The sequence below is a fragment of the Oryza sativa genome, chromosome 7 (assembly GCF_034140825.1).
Source record: "Oryza sativa Japonica Group chromosome 7, ASM3414082v1".
NCBI classification, from domain to species: Eukaryota; Viridiplantae; Streptophyta; class Magnoliopsida; order Poales; family Poaceae; genus Oryza; species Oryza sativa.
The window spans coordinates 25,279,130-25,303,148 of record NC_089041.1 but is presented as its reverse complement, the minus strand read 5'-3'; the positions used below and the strand labels follow the sequence as shown (position 1 = coordinate 25,303,148).

General features: G+C 39.6%; 1 protein-coding gene and 1 long non-coding RNA gene across 2 annotated transcripts; one reads left to right on the top strand and one right to left on the bottom strand.

Annotated features, from left to right (window-relative positions):
• Positions 1–218: 218 nt before the first annotated feature.
• Positions 219–997, bottom strand: LOC107276880 (protein VACUOLELESS GAMETOPHYTES). Its single transcript, XM_015790908.3, has one exon. It carries the CDS (start codon positions 948–950, stop codon positions 393–395), a length of 558 nt encoding a protein of 185 aa, XP_015646394.1. The 5' UTR covers positions 951–997; the 3' UTR covers positions 219–392.
• Positions 998–16,532: 15,535 nt separating this feature from the next.
• Positions 16,533–18,372, top strand: LOC112939583 (uncharacterized). Its single transcript, XR_003243332.2, has 2 exons — positions 16,533–17,119; positions 17,678–18,372. It is a non-coding gene; the product is annotated as an uncharacterized lncRNA (long non-coding RNA).
• Positions 18,373–24,019: the final 5,647 nt, after the last annotated feature.

The following is a 24,019-nucleotide window of genomic DNA, read 5'->3' as shown; positions in this document are numbered from 1 at the left end:
AGTAGAAGTAACAATGTTGATACTACCTGGCAATCTTACAGTTGTGGACAAAATAGCAAAATTAATATAAGTCCTAATGTAGGAGTATATCACAAGTTACAATGCTTAGATCAGCTTATATGTTATAGGAGTAGAACGCAATTTATTGAGTTCATGCCAAGCTATGTAAGAGGTTACAAAACTTACATTGTAAATACTTCAACGTAACATTGCTTATTTCAACAAAACATTCCGTTTACATTTCATACGAATCGCAAGCAACAAACAACAGAGAGTACGATTACAGTACTTTAACGTAAATTAGAAAGTTTTGATAGCAAAGTAGCCGATACAAGGAACTTTGACACTGGAGGCCGGCCCGATCGAGCCGCGAGGAGCGCAGGCAGCTAGGCCTAGGCGGCAGATTGGCCGTTCCGCCGGCGCACGGTGCGTGTGCTATCATAAAGACCAAACAAGCCTTCCATTACGTCTATCACCGGCGACGCGAGCCCGCCGGTGGTCATATCATCCGTCGCCCGCAGGACAAAGAATCCGAACTGGAGAATACCCTTGCCGACTTGCACGGTCTGTTCCCAGGCCGTGCCAGCCTCCTCCTGCTGCTGCTGCTGCGACGGCGGCGGCATGCACCGCGGGTGCACGTTGAAGCCGCACGGCGCGCAGCGGTACAGGTAGCACCCGGCCTGGGAGGTCACCTTGCAGGTGTTGCACGTCCCGCTGGCCGCAAGGCTGGAGAGCGTGAGCGCGTGCTCGCGGTGCTCGTCGACGGAGGCGGACACCGGGAGGGCGAGGCAGGCGTGGTGGATGTTGAAGTCGCACTTGCGGCAGCGGTAGCCGTCGCCGGTGATTCTGCGTTCGCACGCGGTGCAGGCGACGCCGGCCGACTTGGCGCCGTAACGGTGTTCTCTAACCAAGTGCTGTGGGTGGTAGAAGCAGCTAACAGATGCTGCCATCTCGATATAGGATACTATCGCCTCTTAATTTTTGTTGTGCGGGCGGTAGTGATTCTGATTCATGCTTCACAGATGAGTATATATAGAATGTTTCGAGCCATCAGTCTTACTGGGTTTCTCAAGCGTGGGTCAGATTTTCCTTAAAAAACTTTCCTTTTGTGAGAGACCCTGTGCAGAATTTGTCTACAAGAAAAACTTATAACAAAGCTGCAGGCTGGAAGGGCAACAATATAACGAACCACACTAAAAGCATAGAGCTATTTGTTGTATAATGAATTTTGGTCAACCAAGCAAAATTTATGTTTGATGTTGTGTTTTTTTCCAAACGCGCAAAATATTTGCACGTCAATATATTAGAAGAAAAGTAGCATATATCAGTAACACGCTAAGGTGGTTACTGGGGGTAGGGGGTATAGTATGGCATGCAAGAGCTTGCGAAACCGAGTGCAACTCCTAAGGGGAGTTGAAAGAGGCGAAACTAAGGTAAGCCATGTGCGTCATAGCCTCTCGATAGTTTACCCGGCCATAACCTCAATCCATCGCCTCAACCAATTGCTGCTCTTGTTGCACAATCCGCTCCACCACCGCCGGCACATGTGATAGAATACCATCGAAGGCGCGGGCGTTCCTTTCCTTCTATAAGTGCCAGTTAACCAGGAGGACAAAGGTTTATGCGTCTTGCTTGTGCAGACAACGCCGCAAGATTTTCCACCTATCTTTGGAGCATCAATTGGCTGCTCGGTGAGAGGTTGGTTAGTCCGGCCAAGACTAATAGCTTGCACCACACTTGTCTTGCGAAGACACAGTCAATGAGAATGTGATTAGCCGTCTCCTCCTCTTGTGCACAGAAGGGGCACATGGAATGGCTGTCCATTTCTCGATCGAGCATCCGGTCGGCCGTCTGGATATGGATATTTTTTTATACGAATACGAATATGATATCAGAATTTTCAATGGATATGGATAATAATACGGGTATCTAGTGAACAGTGGTATTCGGATATCCGTTGAAGGCATGGAACATACACAAGTTTTTGTAACTCTATACCTTCAATCTACCTCTTTAGATTTTACTAGTAGCCCATCCCACAAAACTAGTCCACGCTATCAATATAATTTAAACTTTTAAATATTTTCATAAACAAAAGAATAGGAAAAAAATAATTTAGTGTCATGGTTTCTACAATCTTGTGAGATAAAACACAAGTAATACAAGATTGTAAAAGATAAAGGAAAGAGGCATTTGGATATATAACAAAGAGAAACACTAGATTGTTGAAGATAAATGAAAGGAACCATGAGGTATGACCTCATGGAAAATTTCCTCCAAAATATCTATTGGTTTGTCATTCCATAAGATTTTCAAAGATAAAGATATGATTCAATCATTTGTTCCAAATACCTCTTTAGGATTTTTCATGTATGGTTAGAATCTGACGGAATTCCTATTTTCTTCAGGAGAGCCTTAGTGGTCTTTCAAGTTTTCAAGTACAGGCTAGACAAACCATGTAACTTCATTTTCCTTTAATTTTGAGAGTTAAAAGAAACTTTTGAGAGAAACCTTGTGCATAATTTGTCTAAATATTTTTTAACAAGTTGGAAGCAGCAAGCACACATGGACAATGAGCATGATATTACTTTAAAAAAAATCACACTTTAAGGGGCAAAATGACTTGAATTACCCACTAGCATAGAGCGCTTTCAATATGTAATATAATAAATTTAGTTCAGCCAAGCAAAACATCTTAATTTACACAATTTATGTTGTGTTAAGTACTTTAATTTTCACACTTGCATTTCATCAAGTAGCTGAGAGCCTGAGAACTTCTTAATTCACATTGAATTTTTCATTTTTCTACTCATGAGGAGCTGAGGTCTTCTTAGGGTGTGTTCGGCACCCCTTTTCCCAACTCCTCTCCCTCGTTTTCCACGCGCACGCTTTTCAAACTGCTAAACAGTGAGTTTTTTTGCAAAATGTTTCTATACGAAAGTTGCTTAAAAAACAAATTAATCTATTTTTGAAAAAAAATAGCTAATACTTAATTAATCACACACTAATGGATCGCTCCGTTTTCCGTGCGGGAGAGATTAGTTCCCATCCCCTAAAACCGAACACAGCCTTAGTCCACATTAATCCCTCGCTCACATAGAGCTGCATTAGTCTCACTCTCACATAGAGCAACCCATTTATGCTTAATATCTCACTTACACTTCCATCGTCAATTTTGTGTAAAAGGCTTACTTGGGATACATAGTTAAAGCACCAAGCCACCAAGGCTTATAAAATGGTCATTCTCCTAAACTTTCAATGTGGTACTAAACCACACACTACAATCACTTCTAGGTTACATGGGGCTCAACTCCACCAAATTACAAATAAGCTAACGTTTTACACCATTCGATTGAAATCCAGTCAATGGAGCATTCATATATTTTTTTTCAAACTGATCCCTCCCCCTCCTCCCACCCCCACCCACCTCAACTTCACACATACAATCCTCCTCCTCTCCCACAATGCTAGTATTATGTCGTATAGTAAAAACATGTCCTCCCAACTCAATTTTATGGGCTTTAGTTTTAGCAATAATTGGAAGGGGAAAATGAGAGTTTAGAGTAGAGAATTAGTGATAAGATTAGCACGAAAGTTTGTTTTTTATTCAAAGAGCAGCTCCAGTATGAGGCTAAAAACGGTTTTAACCAGTGTTTTAAATAGTCGGCTAAGACATTTAGCGACCAGCCTTCTTAAATAGCTAACAATGGGCTAAATGTGACTATAACAGCTAAATTGTATATAACAGTAAATAGCTATCTTCAGAGAGACGCGGTAGCTATAGCTGAAAAGTTAAAACCTTTGGTTTTAACACAGAAAAAGAAAACCATACACATTATGCCAGTTGACTTATGCTTGTCTGTTGCACATAGCCATTGGCACATGCATGGAGGGCAGACGCAATGATTGATTATTTTTTTTACGTGTGTTGGATAAATCAATTTTACACTATAGCTATCGAACCAACACTTTGTTCTTCGTAAGTGGACTGTAGGAGTCGAATTAGGCTAGGAGGTGCCATAAATCCTTCGTTTGGTATGAGTGACGGGATTCACATGGGGTTTTAGACAGGGTTAGATTTTAAGTTACAATGAAGGGCTGAGATTTGTTAAATAAGAGCAAGCAGACCCATAATTAATCAATACCTGATTATAAGCCATAACAGTTTATTATAAAAACATTATAGGTAAAAAAAAATTTATATATTTTAACGGCTTAAAAACTAATGACGGAAAAGAAACTAAAGAAACTAAGTTAAAAATACTCTAAAATCAACTTCAAAATTTACTTTAAAAGTTAAAATTTTGGCGGGAGCTTTTTTTTTTTACAAACGATAAGGCCCCGATTAATCCATTAATCCATGTATGAAAAGAATGAGGTTTACGTTTCCCACTTTCCCTCCACCGAAGAAAAATCACACTGAATCAGTAAACCGCGTGGGCGGTTTTGGAGCGTGGATCTCTTGGGGCCGCAAAGATGCCGGGCTGACATCGAGCTGTGTAACCAGTGACCGGCAGGGAAGAAGAGTACGTGGACGGTGGACCTGCAGCCAGGGACGCTGACTCCTACAGATTAATTTCAACTTGACACCCAAATGACAAGTACAGTAGAGGACCTGTTCAATGATTCACAGAGCGTCAGCGCCCATATATTTGTACTGTGTCTGTGTGTCCGTGTACCGGGATGGGTGATGGCCGGGTCGTCCAACGATGATCTGACCAAAACCTGATGAAAATATGTCCCGAGTTGTAGTGGCTCGAGCCTGACCTGATTAGCGGTTTAATTTCAAGCCAGAATAAATTTGATGAAGCCTGGCCAGGTTTAGCGATTGTGAAATTCCATATACTACGCAGGCTGCAACCGCAGTAGTTGATAGCATTACTGAAAAGCAAGGGCGGGATGAGCGGTTTAACCCAAAAAAAGGTTGATCAGTGCTACATTCTGTCAGTTGTGTATAGGACCATTCATATCATATTTAGGATGTGTTTCACGCTAAAATTGAAAGTTTGGTTGAAATTGGAACGATGTGACGAAAAAGTTGAAAGTTTGCGTGCTTAGAAAAGTTTTGATGTGATGAAAAAGTTAGAAGTTTGAAGAAAAAGTTTGGAACTAAACTCGGCCTTGGTTTATTGCCAAAATATTTTGCTTTATTACACTACATCCGTTTTCTAGCTGATGACACCGTTGACTTTTAGATAAATGTTTGACCATTCACCTTATTAAAATAATTATATGTAATTATCATTTATTTTGTTGCGGGTTATTTTATTTAAAAAGTACTTTAAGCATTATTTATATCTTGTGTATTTGTATCAAATTTATAAATAATACGAATGATTAAATGTGTGTTTAAAAGTCAACGCATCATCTATTAAAAAAATAAATGAAGTACAAAATAACAATTTTTTCTACATATATAATTTTGCACGGATAAAGATTTTAAATATGTTATGGGTCTACAATGATTGGATGGTTAATATTTTTTCTTCAATTAATATGAGAATTTTTAGCTCTAAAGGTGAATATTATGACTTCCATTCGAGCTATTAATTATGGTGCATGAACTTATGTAGTATATGTAAATATGTATTAGAATTTGTATATATCGTTTGCATGCAAATAGGACATACGACTATATTGAACTGTATCAGTTGAACCGGCCAACCTATGAAGTATCCCATTAATTAGGGTATCTTTTCGTTTGCGCCTTATAAATAAATAGGGTATATATGGTGGAGATTTCTGTTTCCGGTAGCTCTTTTTTTTTTTTAAAGCCAGCTAGCTTGTGCTTGACTTGTATGTGCAGTGCACTTAAGGTTATGTCAACTCTGATCCATGAACCAGTGTAGTCGTTTTTGCTGACATCATCGCTTACATGTGTGAACTTTTTCATGTAAAACTATGAAATACTCGTTTCTGTCGAAAGACTTCTTTTTTGTGATCTTCGAGGTGTGAGTACTAACCATAATTTTATATTAAAAAAAACTCTGTAAAATTTTAGTAAGTTCGTGGGACTGTGTCAAAGTACTTACAATATAATCTACCTATACAATTTGTATACAGGCTAAGTATTTTAAAAATCATAATGGTTGAGGTTTTAAAAATTCAATAGGATCAGAGATCTTATCTAAAACGTCTCCGTGTGATCGGTGGGAGTAAACCTGCCAGGCATGCAACGTATACATGTGCAATTGTGCATGCATGCCAAGTCGAATTCGAGATCGTGCTAGCTAGCTAGGTTGTTTATGATCGAACCTAATTAACTGGACATAAGTTTCCCTCAGATACGCAAGCAAGTTGCCCATAAGTGCATACGTACACCTGCTGATTTTGCGTTAGAGAAATGTGGTCTATGGAACAACAAAATCGGACAATAATTGCCCGGACATGAGATGGAATTAGTTTTCTTAAACACTTGCTACTTGTTGCATATATAACAATTATTAAATTTCAAGATCAACGAATCCACAACCACAAGTAGCAAACACGTCTAAAAATTTTGCGTTGTGACTCGTGAACTTGCCAAAAGAATCCACAAGCATATATATATGGGTGGACTTGGTTCTTCACGTGACAATACATGGCAGTGAATTAATTAATTAATGTGGTCTGGGTAACAACAAACACTGACGACGACGTACAGCTGATCCATAATCCGGTCGTGATCGAGGCGGAATTAGTTTTTCCCCACACTTGCTATTTGTTGCATAATAGTATATTTCACGGTCAACAGAGCAGCTATTTTAGGCTGCGGTCGATGTGAACAAGCGTTGAAGCTCTTTTGAGGAGTATTGAAGGTTTATATATTTTGTGGCATTCACAGATCAATTTAACTTAGACCAATTCCAATGTCTATAATTGGGATGTGGGTATGCAAATGGGTGTTGAGTTTACATATATACTTCCTCTGTTTCATCTTATAAGACTTTCTAGCATTGTCCATATATATATATATATATATATATATATTAATGAATCTAGACACATATATGAGAAAATAGGCAATGTTAAAAAATCTTATAACCTGAAACAGATTGAGTAGATGGAGTAGTTGATTAGCACAAGTACAACAGTTAGGCAGGATACGGGCTTAATACACGTCATATAGTATGTGAGCTTAGATTAGATTATTCTTCTTTAAAAGAAACACATTACAAACGCATATATCAAACCACAAAAATATTTTTTTCTACTTTCCATATTTTTTTCTACTTCCCAATTCCTTCATTTCCTCCCCTGCCTCACACAACCCCTCATATTTTTTTAAAAACATAGTACAAACACATACGCTCACAACACGCGCACACTCACCCCTATGAACGTACACATGCACACCCTACCACCTTTGAACATCTCTAAAACACTAGACCGACATATTCTAAGATTGACGAAATCATCACGGACGTCTCGCTATCTATAGACACGTCACCTACTACTTAAATAATAATTAGCTGTGAATGCGATCGAGCGCCGGTGTCAAATGTAAGATTTGAACTCGGGTGGAGACATGGAGTGATTTCACCGCAAGAAATCTAACTAGCTGAGCCGTGCTTACTTCACCAACCCCTCTTATATTGTGCCAAGAGTTAATGATAAACTTAACATCGTTTTTTCTCCTCCAGCAAAACATCGATATTTCTTTCTCCTCCATCAATGTATCGATGTTTAGTTTAGGAGTTGTCTAGTTAGCAGCTTCCAGCTATTAATTTGTTATTGTACATGTCCAATATATATAACACCAAATAAGTGAAGGTAGAGATGGTTCTAAACTCTCACCACTTTGTCATCTTGTCAACAGCAATAACGGTGGAGGGGCCATCGTTTAGAAAAAAATAATTTGGGTGTGTGTGTGATTTAAAAGCTAATATAAAAAAACATTAATTTCGATGAAAAAATCTTTAGATTTAAAATTAAGTATTAAAATTTAAAATTTAGCACCAGTTGATTTCATATATGGGAAACAATGGGGGCCGGAAATACTGAGGGCATGTTGGTTCATATTGTTACATGTCACCTAGTTTTCAGATTGAGTCCTTTCACAATTTATATGTGACTGGGTTAACGAATTAGGATGTATTATCCGGGTGAGGATTGAGATCCTTTGACTTAGTCACCTAACTTTGAGCCCCACTCTACTATAGATTCATGTATCAGTGACTTTAAAGTCATTTGATTTAACTTAGACGATCTCATTCCATATGTAGTGCACATGTGTAACATTTATGGGAAAATATGTAATGAAAACCTGAAAATTACCGTTGGATAAAAAAATGGACATCTAAGATTTGTCCACGTCATCAGGAGTAAAAATTACACTCACGGTAAAAATTTCACTCATGATTGAATTTGGGATTAAAATTTTTACTCTTAAACGTTCATTTTTTATCCAACGGTAATTTCAAGGTTTTCACAATATAGTTTGCGTGACATATTTTCTCAACATCTATTGCTCCAAACAAGAGTGGAACTCTTGAGGAGATTATATTTCATAAAGCATGTTAAGTTGGATTAGTCGAGTGAGTATATATGCTTAGCTTATCTAATTTTAAGTTGATAAGTACTCCCTCGGATCAAAAATATTTGGCGTTTCGTTAAGGATCTGATCAAACCTTTGAAAACCTCAACCATCAACAATTAATTTCTCAAAATTTAAATTTTTGAAAGAGTAAATTGTATGTTGGTCTATTTATTTTTTACAAAAGTTTCATTTTGGTCACCCTCTATTCCATATATTCACTTAAAGACATATATTATTGCTTATCATTTACACTTTGGACCAGTGTCCCACATGTCAGGAGGACTAAGAAACAAAAAGAGGGGGACGATCTCGGTAGAGAAGGCGTTGGCGAGTTCTTATTCTCCCACATTGTTGAGCTTCTCTCTTAAGTCCCTATATATCTTGTTTCTCCATCGCCCTCTAGCTCCACCTGCCGGATTAAGCAAAGATAGAGAGGAGGTAGAGTTCGAGGGCCATGAGGATATAGGAAGAGATAGAGCTCGATCTTGGGTGGCGGGGCACGGTGGTAGGAGATTGAATTTTACCTAGGACGGTGCACACAAATTCAATATCCAGTTTTAGGTTATGCAAGCAAAGATAAGCTCGACGGAGGAGTGCAACTCCAGTGGGCTCTTGAAGAAGCACGAGCAAGGCATACTCTCTCCGTCTGAAAAAAAGATAATCTAGGTGAAGATTTGACATCCAGTCCAGATTTATCGTCCTAGGCGTGGTGTCAAATTTTCACCTAGGTTGTCTTTTTTTTTTAAGACGAAGGGAGTATATAGCACGGTTTTTCCTCCCAATCCATTTGACCTGAGTGTAGTGGTGGTCTCGCTGTCGAGCTTCAACTCATCCCCATCGTTGCACATCCAGAATATGTGCAAAGGAATCGCTAGGGCTCCAAGTGGAGTACAACCAGAACTTGCGTTCAGTCGAGCACATCGCAAGGGCCAAGGGGCTTCTAAAGTGGTAGTGGGGAATCGGGGGTGCAGAAGAGATTGGGAAAAATATGGCCCAAAGTGCAACATGTAATTCACTTTGATAAAAAAAAAAGTAATACAGCGAAAATATGAGATAGAGAATGATCCAAATTGAATCTTTGGTAAAACTGTAGTGCCCAACATGTAATTCACTTTTTTTAAAAAAAAAAAGAAATAGCATGTCTAGATTTGTTTTGAAAAGTACTATCATAATATTATAAACTCATTAGATCTTATAAACTGAATAGCATGATGGTTAAATCTTCCAAAGTTCAATCAAAATTTGGCTCAATCATCAAACAGAGTGCGAAAAGAAAAAAAAGGATGATCCCTTGAATAGAAAAACATAAGTTAAGATATCAACAGCTATAGCCACGATTTCCGCCGGCAACTAACCTCTTGGCCTCGGCGGCAGAAAAACCGCTAAAGTTGTAAACCGCTGGTCTACATTTCGCTGTTCGATCGATGTGTGACTGGCAGTGAAAAAGAGTAGACCAGCGAGATGATTTCTACTTGCAGATTAGTTTCAACTTGACACTCGACAATCCACACAGCGCCCATTGTTAGCGTAATACACATATATTCTCCTAATTATAATAACCTACTTGACTCTGTGGTTAGATTAATTTGTTGAACAGTACGTGTACCGGACTACCGGCCGGCGTATCCGTGTCTATAAAAGGCTCTTCACACAGTAGCATAGACATGAAACATTGTATGTTAATTGTTGTCCAGTCCTAAAGGCTAAACCCTGCAGGGGATACGCTTAAGAGCTCTGTCGGTCTTTGCTTCCGTCTTGGGCAACCAAAGTTAATTAGGTAATTTTTACTAGCGGTGCATGTGAATTAGTATTTCGTTTAGTTATTAATTAATGTTTCAATGCTCCAGTTGATTAATATCTCCATATTTCAGCTAACAGTACAAATGTCCGTCATTCTACTTTAATTAGACCATAAAACTGTGCATTGATCATGCATGCAGTGGACAGTACGAGCTATTTCTTTTATATAAAGTGAAGGCCTTTCTCCTATAAATCCTTACTCTTGATTGATGTTTTTCAATTTCAAATGCAATTTTAAATTTTCCGTATATAATTAAGTCATCTATGTCAATTTCATGCATAGTAGGATTTATCAGTTTTCAATATATAATAGTCAACATATACACCTTTTTTTTTATAGAAAGCATATATATAACATGTTCGCACAAGTTCAGGTTATTTTTTAATATATGTTTGGGTACTTCACACCCGTATATAAACCGTAAACATTTGCTGCACGCGCGCGTGTGCACACATATGCACGCGCTGGCCATCGCGTGGCCGTCCTCGGACTCCAGTGTCCAAGGCTGGTACCGTATGTCTATGTCTGTCTCAGTCCCAAACATAAGTTAGCTACTCCTAGACTACTAGAGTTTATATTTCGTCCAAAAATAAGTTGATTTCTAACATATTAGCAAATCTTGGTCCATATATCCGTCAAGTTTTAATCCTTAAATATCATATCTATCCATCAATATATACTATTTTCTTATTAATAATGGACACTTTGCCTTTTTTTTTCTCATCACTAGTACTAATTAGTATTTTTTCCTTAGAAGCTAGGAATCAAATTTATTTTGAAACATATGGAGTAAATTACTTGTGCGATGTGTATTTGACTTAATTGCTACTCCGTACTCGCCTACTCCTACTTATTTCTACTTAAGCGTGGTACTCCCTCCGTTTTAGGTTATAAGACATTTTAATTTTGGTCAAAGTCAAATTGTTTTAAGTTTGACTAAATTTATAGACAAATATAGTAATATTTATAATACTAAGTTAGTTTCATCATATCAATAATTGAATATATTTTTATAATAAATTTGTCTTGGGTTAAAAATGTTACTACTTTTTTCTACAAACTTGGTCAAACTTAAAATAGATTGACTTTGACTAAAGTCGAAACGTCTTATAATCTAAAATAGGAAGCAGTTTTTAACTAAGTCTTCAGATTTTTTTTCTTTCGGTTAATGTGGCAATGCTATGTCTGGAGATTAAACGACCTTGTTTTAATATCATAATAGATTAGTCATAACTAGTTGCATGCCTACCCGTGTGTTGTACGGGCTTTAAAATAGTTGTATGCAAGATGTGAATAATCAAAACATCTTCCTGATTTTAACCGAGTGGTATTTATATTTAGTTTTCTTTCAGAACTAGAATTTATATTTAGTCTTATTGTATTGATGATTTGCAACTCTTGTCCAGTGCTTATTGTTTGGTTCACTGATGTAGATTAAACCAGTTGGAACCCCCGTGCCTTGCCACGGGAATTTTTATTTTGTCATCCAACAAAATCAAATGTTTAAATGGTTAGATGTAACTTTTATGTATATATAATGTAGTTTTATACATACCCTATGTTATTATGGTATAATTCAAGCCTTTTTTGAAAGTGTTATTGTGTCTTGTTATGATATATAAATATTATTTTCATTCGTAATCTGGGAATCGCTGCAACTAGATAGTTTGTACCTCTATATTTCACTTAAGCTTGCCCTGAAAATATGTTCAGATAATGGTGCCTAATAATTTAATACTATCTAATCATGCATAATAAAACAAAACTCACATTTTAAACAATAGTTTGAGTTGTATTCGGAAAAAATATATAAGCATTGTCTTTCAGGACTTGGTAGGAAAAAAACATGGTGTAAAGTGCAAAATAAGTAACAATGTTATGTGTGACTATGAAATGGACAAAGGGAGGTGAATGGACGACTAATAAATGACTAATTAGATGGTTAGTAGCTTTTTGATCCAACAACTGTTTTTTTTTTTGACCGGGCGATCCAACAACTGTTAGCTTTGTACTAATGCAATTTGATGGCTTATAATTGCTGGCTTCTTGCATGTCTTACTTTCTATTAGTGGATACCAACTTTACAGGAAGATAGAAACTTGGTTCTTCCAATCTGTATAGGCATAGTTTGGTTGACCATGAAAAGTTTTGGAAATGGGTTCAATGTGTGTATTTACATATACTCTTAATATTTATATTTTATTCGAAGTTATGTAAAAATTATTAATTATATGCATCTATGTGCAAATGAACTTCCAAATTTATAGTAACAAAATTATTAATTTCAAATTTCAAATTTAATTAATTTAGTTAGTATTTGTTAATTTAATAATTCTAAAATTTGATTAAAAAAATTGCGGAATCTCGGGTTAAACTTAGCCAAAGGGCAAGATGTAAAAAAGTGAGGACTGAATTAGGCCAAATTATCAAATCTATCAAAGTGCAAAGAAGTGAGCGCACTTCATTGATTATGCATGCAAACTTTTCACTATAACAATAATTACTCCCTTTGATAAAATATATTCGACGTTTAGTATAATAATCATTAAAATTTTAAAATTTAGACCATCACTTATTTCACAATTTGATAGTTTAAAATTTTAATAATTGATATACATAGATTTGCCTATATATAAAAGTTATTCTATCGTAATACTATAAAATTTCTATATTTCATAACCTATTTAATGTAAACTAATGGTCGAAGTTTCAAAATTTTGACCAACCTTCGACTAATATTTTTTATTTAATATCATGAGAAACAGATGCCAGTGATTAATTTGGTGATAGATGGGTCCTGAGAAAATTGACATGATAAATAATAAATGACCTTATTCTATTTTAGATGGACTTTATTTTATCTTTTATTTGTGACATTTCTGAATTGCATTTTTTTTATTTGGATTGTCTGTTTTAATCTAGACATATTATAGTTTGGACACAACACACAATCAATATAGTGGATATTTGTTCACTGATTACAATGTTAATTTTGAGGTCTTAAGAATAAGCTTACGCTCAATTCCAAAATTAATTGCGAGACGTACTAAAGCATCTTGGTTATTGTGGTCAGGATGCTGAGTTGCTGCAAATTATGCCATCGGCGTTGAAGAGAATATATATTTCAATTCTTGTACTATACATTGAAATAAAAACTACTACCACTAAAGTCTCTAACAAACTTCTACCTCTCCAAACTAGGATGGCGAGCATCATCATACACTCCTCACACCCAGAACACCAATTAACAAGGACCAAGCTGAAAAATCCATTTAATTGCAAAGTGTGTACGAAACCCGGCGACACCACTTGCTACCGTTGCAAGTCATGCAAATTCAGCATCCACGTGAACTGCGCAGGAGTGTCAGTACAAAGGGATCCAAAACTACAGGAAGGAGCACCTGTAGAGATGCCTGGTTGTGGGCAACTAGGAGACAATGGAAAAGGAAGCAAATGTGGCAAGGAAGTGGGAGTTCTAGGTCCTTTGAAAAAAAATAGTTCTAGGATCGCCAAAAAAAGATTGGCTGTTCAAGATCCCCCCACTAAAAATAGGGGAGTTCCTGATGGCCTGACAAAAGGAGGTTCACAAATTAAAGGATCAACAATTGCAAATGTTGGGATGACCAGAGATTCCCATATTAAAGGATCGGTAGCAGCAAATGTTGAGATGAATGAGAACTCGCGTGTTAAGGGGTCGGTAGCAGCAAATATCAAGATGACCAAAGTCTCACAGAGTAAAGGATCAACAACTGTTAAGATGACAGAACGCTCACAAGTTAAAAGATCAACAACAACAAATGTTGGGATGACTAGAGGCTCACGAACTACAAGACCAATAGTCACAACAAATGTTGGGAAGAATGTACTTTCGCAGTTAAAAGGAACAACGGTAATATTAGATGCAGGAATGCTTGGAGTAAAGATGTTGGGTGGAGTGGGAAATTCACATATATTAGAAACTGGGGCAACACTAAACAAGGAGTCAACAACAGAAGAAAGATCAACCAAGATAGGAGAATCATACATCTATGAAACAAAGGTGGAGAATACCAATGAAGAGATGGTGGACGATGATGAGGGGGAAGAAGAGCCGGAGGAGGGGGGCGAAGAAGAAGAAGAAGAAGAAGAAGAAGAAGAAGAAGAAGAAGAAGAAGAGCCGGAGGAGGGGGGCGAAGAAGAAGAAGAACCGGAGGAGGGGGGCGAAGAAGAAGAAGAAGAAGAAGAAGAAGAAGAAGAAGAAGAGCCGGAAGAGGGGGCCGAAGAAGAAGAAGACGACGAAGAAGAAGACGAAGAAGAAGAAGAGGAGGAGGAGGATATTGAAGAAGACGAAAATGAAGAGGAGGAGGAAGAGGTTGAAGATACTATGCCTGTTGTGAGCTTCTTTGCCAAAATGTCCGGCATCATGATGAATGTGGTTGTTCGGGAAGATTGAGTATAAAATACTCGTACTAAATTGTGTAAGTGCAAATTTTCTTTTATCTTTAGATGAAGCCCTTTGTTATCTCGGAAATCTATTATATTATTAAAGAAATAGAAAAAGGAGCATCCACGTTCGCTCTCATGGCCTAGAAATTCTCACATTAATTGGAGAAAAAGAAAAGACAGAGTCTATATAGAAATATAGTTTAGAAATATCTGAAATTCAGAATTAAAAAATAAGGAATATTAGAAGAGGAAACTAGAGTCCATATAGAAATACAATTAGGAAATAACTGAAATTAGGAATTAAAAATAAGGAATATTAGAAGTAGAGTATAGAGTCCATATAGAAATACAATTAGGAAATAACTGAAATTCGAAATTAAAAATAAGGAATATTAGAAGTAGAGTATAGAGTCCATATAGAAATACAATTAGGAAATAACTGAAATTCGGAATTAAAATTAAGAAATATTAGAAGTAGAGTATAGAGTCCATATAGAAATACAATTAGGAAATAATAGAAATTCGGAATTAAAAATAAGGAATATTAGAAGTAGAGTATAGAGTCCATATAGGAATTTAAAATTAACTAAAATTTGGAATAAACATAATAAAATTAAAAGTAGAGTTTAGAGTCTGTATAAAAATACAATTTACAAATAATTAAAATTTGAAATTAAGAAAAACATGGGAAGAAGAGTTTAAAGTCAATATAGGAATACAATTTAGAAGTAGCTGAAATTAAAAATTAAAAATTAAAGAATATTGAAAGACGAGTTTAGAGTCCACATAAAAATACAATTAGAAATAATAAAAAATCAGAAATAAAAATAAATAATATTGGAAGAAGAGCATAGAGTCTATATAGAAATACAATTTACATAAAATTCGGAATTAAAAAAGAAATATTAAAAGACGAGTCTAGAGTCCATATAGGAATATATATAATTTACAAATAACTAAAATTTGATATTAAAAATAATTAATAACTAACATGTATATAATATACAATATGAATATTACACATTAGTAGTTTTGTAAATTATTGCAAAATTTAAAATTATGTTGTCATTTTAATATATTTGAATAATATAATGAGAAACATGTATGGTGTTATATGAGAGAAAATATAATAATGCTAGCCGCGCAATCTGCGCTGGCCACCATGCTAGTTATTAGTATATGAAACTATTTTAACTTGCAAAATAATCTTAATTGACATAGAGAGATACCTCATAGTTTCATGGTACTTCCATCACAATTGACATTACACAAGATTTTCTAAGATTATATACAATAAGTTCATTGATATTTTGTTCTCTGTTTGTGGCTTTGTGCAGTGTGGACATTTCACAATTACAACCGATGCATCTTGTGAAGTTATCAACAATAATCAAGTAACCATTAAATAATTATGCTATCCACTTTCGGATAAAAGTTTGGTCAAAGAGCAACTATGTATGTTTCACTTCATTATTATGCAATGTTTTGTATTTTTGATCATTTCGTAATGTCATTCAGCTTATATTCCATTTATAGTGGGTCTTCTCCTCGTAATATAAGCAAATCATGATATCGTTATCCATTAATCTAGTAATCTTGGTGTGCCTCGCAAGTGTGATTGTATATGACCAATTTTTGGTATTAATAATATATATACCACGCATGGGGTGTAGTTTAGCTAAAACACACCCACACCCTTCCCTCCCGGCTCCACCCACCCCCCCCCCCCCCCCCCCCTTTCCCCCCGCGATTGTATTCAGTATGCAACAAACCCCCACCATATTTTCCGTGATCTAGAGACCATCCACTCCACGCCGGTTTTCCCGGATCAACCACGAGGGAGAGGGCACGAGCGAAGGCTGGCGACGGTGGCGGCGCTCGCGGGCCGCCGCGCCATGGAGATCCACCGCTGCCCTCTGCGCCTCGCCATGGAGGAGTTGCCGCCACCCCCGCCACCTTGTTGCGATGGCGGGAGGAAGGACCACGGTCCACGGTGAGGGCCTCGGCCGCGCGTTGGTCTGGCAGCGGAACAAGGCCACGGCAGCCGCTTGAGTCTGTCATCGAGGTCAGCCACATCGACGCCGTGCTCCAGCGTGCTGCCGAGGAAGACCTCCTCCTCGGTGGTGGCGACGGTGCAGACGACGACGTCCTCTCCGCCGCGCTCTGGTTCCAGGCTCATCGATATGTAACCTCTCAAAACGAACCACATCCGCTTTTGGCGTCCAGGATCTAGCCATTGAAGGGCGGCTGGTGGCGGGGGCCTTGATGGCTGAGGCTGATGGTGCTGGTGGTCGGCAGCTCATGGGTGCCTCAACAGCGGCTACAGCATGCTTGCGTGATCCGCAGCAGTTGTGGGCCAAATGGATCCATAAATGGTTTGTTTCTTTGATTTCCGTCTAGTTCTCTTTTGATTTTTCTTGTTTCATCTAGCTAGGAGAATGAAGCATGGTAAAAACAGCAATCTAGCAGCTCTAAATATTTGTCGAAAACTGTAGTTTGTCCAATGTTCAGAAAACCGCTCGCATCTGAATTTTCATTTGTTCAATCATGAATCTGTTTGTCGAATGTTCGGAAAACTACCAATAGCATCATTATCAAGGTGGGCAGCAATATTGATTTTTATTCCTTTCTACGCCATGTGTGAATCTTATTTTCTCATTTGGCTGAATTGAACAATATCAGATTCCAGGCTGGTATTATGGTGAGCTCAAGAACCACAATGAATTTGTGGGTGCTTTATCCTTTGCATATACTAACCTTGTACATCTTTTCTATCATCTAAACATATCTGAGATTGCTTCAATTTAATTGCCTGATTTTCTATCTACAAAGAATGTTGCATTTTGCATTCCTTATTGGGTTCTGTATGGAATTACTGGCTAATGGATTAAAAACTCATTCTATTTGCCTTCTTGGATTATTTTTGTTTTCAGGTGGTGCTGTTCGATCTTAGCGTATATTTTTTATTATTTTCATGCAGCTGAGATGACCAGGCAAGTTTATTTAAATTTTAATATAATGATCAATGTAGCCACCATGTTTGTTGCTACTGGGACAAACTTCTTCAGACTGAATGTTTTGTTTTGAATTTTACCTGTGGCTGCTAGCGTCATCAGGTGCAGTGTGGGATGGTGTGATTGAGGCATGGAACGATGGCATGTTGATGAGCCAATCGTGCTTCTCCAATTGACAGCTTCGAGGGGCACATCAAGAAGATGATTATCCGTGAATTCATATTGCGAAGAAGTGTGTTTCGTCAAGTTCATTGGCGACCACTGGCAGGTGCTGGAGAAGATTTTTGTTGTGCTAATTTATGTCTGCTTATCTTCTACCAATATGAGCACTTTTCATGGCTTGTGCAAATTTGGTCAATGAAGATGGTATAACATGGTGCTTCCATGGGACGACTAAATGGGGAAGGCAGTCGACACCAGCGTGGTGGTGGTGTTTAGCTAGTTGTGTTGTCATTGGCTGTATTTTTCCTTTTCTTACATCAATATGAATATGAATATGTTAAGAACCATCGATGTAATGTAATAGTAGTTTAGTTACTAAGAGATAGTATGTTTGAGAACCATTGGTGTAATTTAGTTACTAAGAGACAAAATATTAAGAACCATCAGTGTAATAGTAATAGTAACTTGGTTACTAAGAGAAATTTTGTGGCAAGATCAATATGTTATGATGAGAACCATCGGTGTAATAGTAATTTAAGTTACTAAAACACGTTATACGAATCAATTGGGATTACTACTGTCCTAAGTAATTTAATTACTAAGAGAAGAGCTGAGAACGACCTGAGAATAATTCATCCTGAGAATAATTCATTTACTGACAGAAGGAACCAAATTGAGAAGGCTGAAAACAACTTGGGAGTAATCCATTTACTGAGAGAAGGAATCAATTTGGGAGTGCGGGAGTGTTAGTAACTCAAGGAATCAATTTGGGAGTGCGGGAGTGTTAGTAACTCAGTTACTCATAAGCTGACAGACTCAGTAATCTTGTTACTAATAGGACAATCACGAAAGAAGTGCGGGAGGAAAGAGAAAAAAAAGGAGGAAAGAAAAAAAAGGTGCAGGCTAGTTCTGCGGGATTGATGGTGTGGGGAACCTTTTGATAGTAACTTGATTACTTATCGAACAAAAACCACTTATAGTAATTGGTTTACTTAACGAAAGAAATTTTTGGAGATGGAGGGATGGGGGAGTTTGTGCGGGGGGTGTTGAAGGGGGGAGGGGGAGGAGGGGTGGGGGGTGGGGTGAGGGGGTTGCTGTGAGGGGAGTAGTTTAGTTATAACACACCCTGGGTGCGGTTTAGCGCATCCACACACACAGAGATATATATACATACAGAGAGAGAGAGAAACTGGATAATATGAACCTGTGTGCATGTGCACCGCATTTTATCATGTAACACGTGTCCTGGAAGGTTAGGAATGGATGGGTTATTATGTTCATTGAATGGGTACTAAATGTACCTATCACCCTCGTTCCCTTACAGGAGCCAGACATCCCAAAGCAATGGTAGGTACATTTTAGCACTATACTCCCTCCATACTCGTAAAGAAAGTCGTTTAAGACAGCGACACGGTCTCTATAACATAACTTTGACTTCTTGTTTCTATAAAAATATTTATTAAAAAGTGATATATGTATACTTTTATAAAAGTATTTTTCAAGACAAATCTATTCATATAATTTTTACATTTTCAAACTCAACAACTCGAGAGTTATTTATGATTTATATTCCCAAGGTTTGACTTAAACATTATCCTAAACAACTTTCTTTATGAGTATGGAGTGAGTACATTCCAAAAATACCCTCAACTAGTACTCTTCATGTTTAAGAAAAATCTGAATCTATTCATCTTAGGGAGGCAGGTAAACGTTGCTCAACCCTTTCTTAAAATTTTTGGAAAGCAGTAATGCAGATTATATTTCTTCCAGGTTGAGCTGCATGCTGTCGTGAGATAATTATTTTCATATATTGAGCTGCTTGCAAAGAAGTTTCTAGGAGTTCATAGCAAACATTGTCAGAGGGTGGACTCCTCCACCAGGGAACCGAAAGGCCCCCCTTTTTAGTTCGGCCGGGGACGGTGATTGTAGATCGAGGGTTTCGCTGTCAAGTGTGCAGAAGAGGGGTGCGACCCCTCGGGGGAAAGGCAACCGTGGTTTATGCAGGTTCGGGCCGTTGAGAAGCGTAATACCCTACTCCTGTACTATGCTCACTAAGAGGGAGAGATTACAAGATCTCCTTGTTGGAGTAGAAGGTGTTGATGATGAGGGGCAAGAGACTATTCTAGTCAAAATGTCTCATCCCCTCCCTCAGTAGGCCAGGACCTCTTTTTATATCTCAAGGGGTTACCACAGGGCTCTACCGAGTCTAACTAGGGAGGATAATCATACTAAGCGTGCGTCTCGTTACTTGCCTTGGAAGTCACTTGCATACCTTGCTGTAGCGCGGGGCCCATCAAATCCACCCGCCTGGCACGGGGGATGTGCCCGTCACTTGGCATTTAATGAATGAGGACTTTTGAGTCCTCACTCGCACCGGGAAGTGGGAACCTTGCCCTAAACGGGTTAAGCAAACCGTCTCCGGCAGACGTGAGAGGCTGAGCTGCCTCTCACAATTGCGACGTGATAGGGGGAGTCAGGCGGCAGGCCGCCTGATATGCAGCCAGAGCTCAGGCGCACTACCCTAGCCACATCACAGACCAGTCTGACGCACCACGCCGTATTAAATGCTACGCGCGGAGCGCTCGCTCAGACCACCTTAAATGTGGTTAGGCGGGCACTAGAAGTGCCCGTCTGGCGCCGCACACATGGCACCACGCGGAGGGGGTCGGGGTGACCCGATCCCAGGGCGTGTGGGGAACGGCCGCCGCCCTGCCTCGGGCCAAAGCCCCTCGGGGGAAGGCCACGTGGCTACCGAGGGCAGGACCTGGTCCTCACAGCCTGGGTACCCCCGAACCCATATCGCCGATAAACATGGTGGCTCCTTTAGGGCAAATCCTAAGGTTTCGGTGGTCTAGGGTGAGACTTAAAAAAAGGTCATTTATATATCATCAATCTATGAACCTAAAAAGAGCGTCCAAGAGCAATATTTATACGAAAAACTCCATCTGCATACAACCTTAAAATTTTCTTCGTACATTTCTAGATTCGAAGTCACTGATGAGAGATCAAGATCATATCTCAGAGGGCTGTAAAAAACTCATTATATTGACATCATAGGGAAATGCAATTAGGCAACAGAAAATTCAAGGAGAAGTCTGTTTGGTGCAAGACACCGTTATTATGTGGTTGTTGAGAGATTCAGATGTCACGGAGAAGTTATAGTAAAATCGACAAAAGATTTACCTTGTGGTATCAAATGAACACGCAATGCAATGCTTTGACGCCAACTGGCACAGCATCACCGATGGTATCACCCGAAGCGAAGTTGTTTTATTATGTTCTTTGAAGCACACTTGCGGGGCATCGAGTAATCTACCAAAATTGATAAGCTTATAAATAACTTTTATAGTTTAAGCAGTCTTTGTTCTATCAAATAGCTTGGCCCAAAATATCAACTACACCAAAAACTTGAATTCAGGTCCTACCAAAAACGATCGTGCGCATTCAATTGGACAGGAGTCTAGAGAGCCGCATGCTGAAGATCAGATGTGATCACGGCAATTGGTGGCCACGGCAGTCGGCGGCGCTCCCCTTGAGCGCACGGTGGCGTGTCGCCTGTCAGGCCTTGTCTCGGCATCCCAGACTCCCAGCTATTCGGATGGAGTCATGCGTTGAGACGGTGTGCGGGAGCCGTGGCGAGTTGGCGACCATGGCGATGGGATCGCTACTCGACGCACTCGCGAGGAATCGGGAACGGCATGACTCCATTCTCATGGCATGTTTGAGGGAGTTTTAGATCAGAAGCAGCTGTTTGGTAGCCAGCTTCTGAGAATCTGGAAAAGCTCTGAAACCCAGCTTCTTCAGCTCCTGGCTTCTTAGTTCATTTTTCAGAATCTGTATACTGTTTGGGGCAGCTTCTAGCAGAATCAGCTTTTTTCAAAAGTTACAGCTGGGACAAACTCCCCCAAACAGGGCCTCAAATTGATACTGGTCCGCAGGCTACTGGCTATCCGCAGGGGAAGAACGGGTTTGGGGCCAGGGTGGCTGGCTGCACCGCTCTTCCAGCCTGGAAAGGGATCCTCTGGAAAACTATTTTAGTCTCTCGAGACCATTTCTTCTCGTTATTTCCATGTTACTTAAATGATTATAAAAAAATAAAAAATTTTAAGAGGATGTATTAACATGTGATATATCACTTCACAAACATGCAATTTCAAATTCAACTTGTACATCCATAACAAAAAAAAATAAATTAAACTACAACTAGTTAACGTATATTTACAGTCAAAATTTTTTTTTTCATTGTGAGATGTAGAAGTTGAATTTGAACTTGTATTTTGTTGAGTGATGCATCACATGTTAATACATCATCTTAATTTTTTACATAACTATTTAAGTGGCATGCAAACAATAAGGGGATATTCCCTCAATAGATCAAAATCCACTCCGTACCTCTGACATAATTGTTATACAGTTGAGCTATTAACATGTGGGTCGTAACAAAGTAGAATCTACGTATCAGTGACTTAACTACACCCTCCTGCTCCTCTGTCACTACCCTCGTCGCCTACTAGTACGCTCTCAAATCCCACTAAACTGGAGCACGAACTCGTCGGCTCAAAGATCATCAAGAGTAAAAAAAAAAAAACATATACTCTGTTTGAGTTCAATTACAGAAAACTTTTCTGATTTGCTATCTAATCTTGTGCGCGCAATAACCGGCCGTTGCGGGAGCAGCTTGGCGCTTGTCCACCCATCGTGGTCGAGGAATAATGCGAGAAAGGTGAGGTCAAGCCCGCTGCGCATGCCTTACTCCCTGAGCAGAGCACGCGTGCCGTCCTCCTGGAGCTGGCCTCACCTCCAACAACGCCGTCCATTGCCGGGCTCGACATCATCCCCTCTCGCGTCGTCCCTCATGCCTCGCGGGGGCTCGAACTCACCTCACCTCCGTCCGTCCGTCCGTCCGTCCATGAGCTCGACTCTCCTCCGCGTCATTCCGTGCAAGCTCGACGTCGGTGCTAAGAAGCTTGGCGCTTTCCTTCCCGCCGCCTCACCGTGACCGGGGGGCGAGCTCGACGGGAGCCCCCCTACCTTCTTGTCTTCTTGCCCCCTCGTCGTCGCCACCTAGCTACTATTCCGACGACCGCCAATGGCGCCGATGAGGAGCAGCTCCGCGACGTCAACTCTCCCAAGCAGCAGCAACAGATATTTCTTCGCGCCGGTATATAATCCTAAGTTAATTTTCTGGGGAGAATATTCCTCCGCATTTAGTCCCGGTTGTATGGTCATGACGGGCTGTCATAAGAAACTCGGCAGTCAGAGATGGCTTCTCAAAGTACCAGAAGGGCATCGGATAGAGGGTATTAGCTAGTATATCAGTTAATTAGAATGTATGTATACTATGTATATTAGAAGTATAGGAATAGATTATCTTTCGCTTTTCTATCCACTTAGTTTAGATAATATATTATGAGAATGAGTAGTTAGTGCTTGTGTGTCACTCTACCCTTCAATTATCTTAACCCCTACTTAGAATATAATTATCACAAGTAATATATAAATTATTAGTCAAACTCTCTCTACATGATCTTTTCACGGGATAAAATAAATATGATACCCTTGGAATACTCTCGGGTGAAATGCTGCAATGGTATATCCGTGCACTTGCGGATGAACTCTGTAACCATAATATACCAGAAGTATTTCTGCGCCATTCCTGGGAATTATATTTCTAGTAATATCGTTAAGAAATACCAACACCCCGCTGCCGCCAGGCCCGGCTGTGCGAGCTCCGCCGCCCGCGCGCATCTCGCCTCGCCGCCGTGGCCGCCGCCAGCAGGTGTGCAAGCATCGTTGTCGGCGCATCGTCGCCGCCGCCTCCGCTGCCAACGTCGCGCCGTCGCCATCACCGTCGCCTCATCGCGCCAGCGTCGCCGCTCTTGTCGCACCGCCGCGCCGCGGCCTCCTCCGCCGCCAACACACCAACCCCGGCCGGATCCATCCAGGGGATGGCCAGATCCGGCGAAGGCGGCGCCGGATCCGCCGTCTCCTCGCCGGGATGGGCCGCCGCCGTCACTCCCCAACCTCCACCTTTCGCCGCCTCTCCCGCGCCTGAGAGGGGTCGCCACCACGAGGGAGCCCCGCGGCCGCCATCATGGC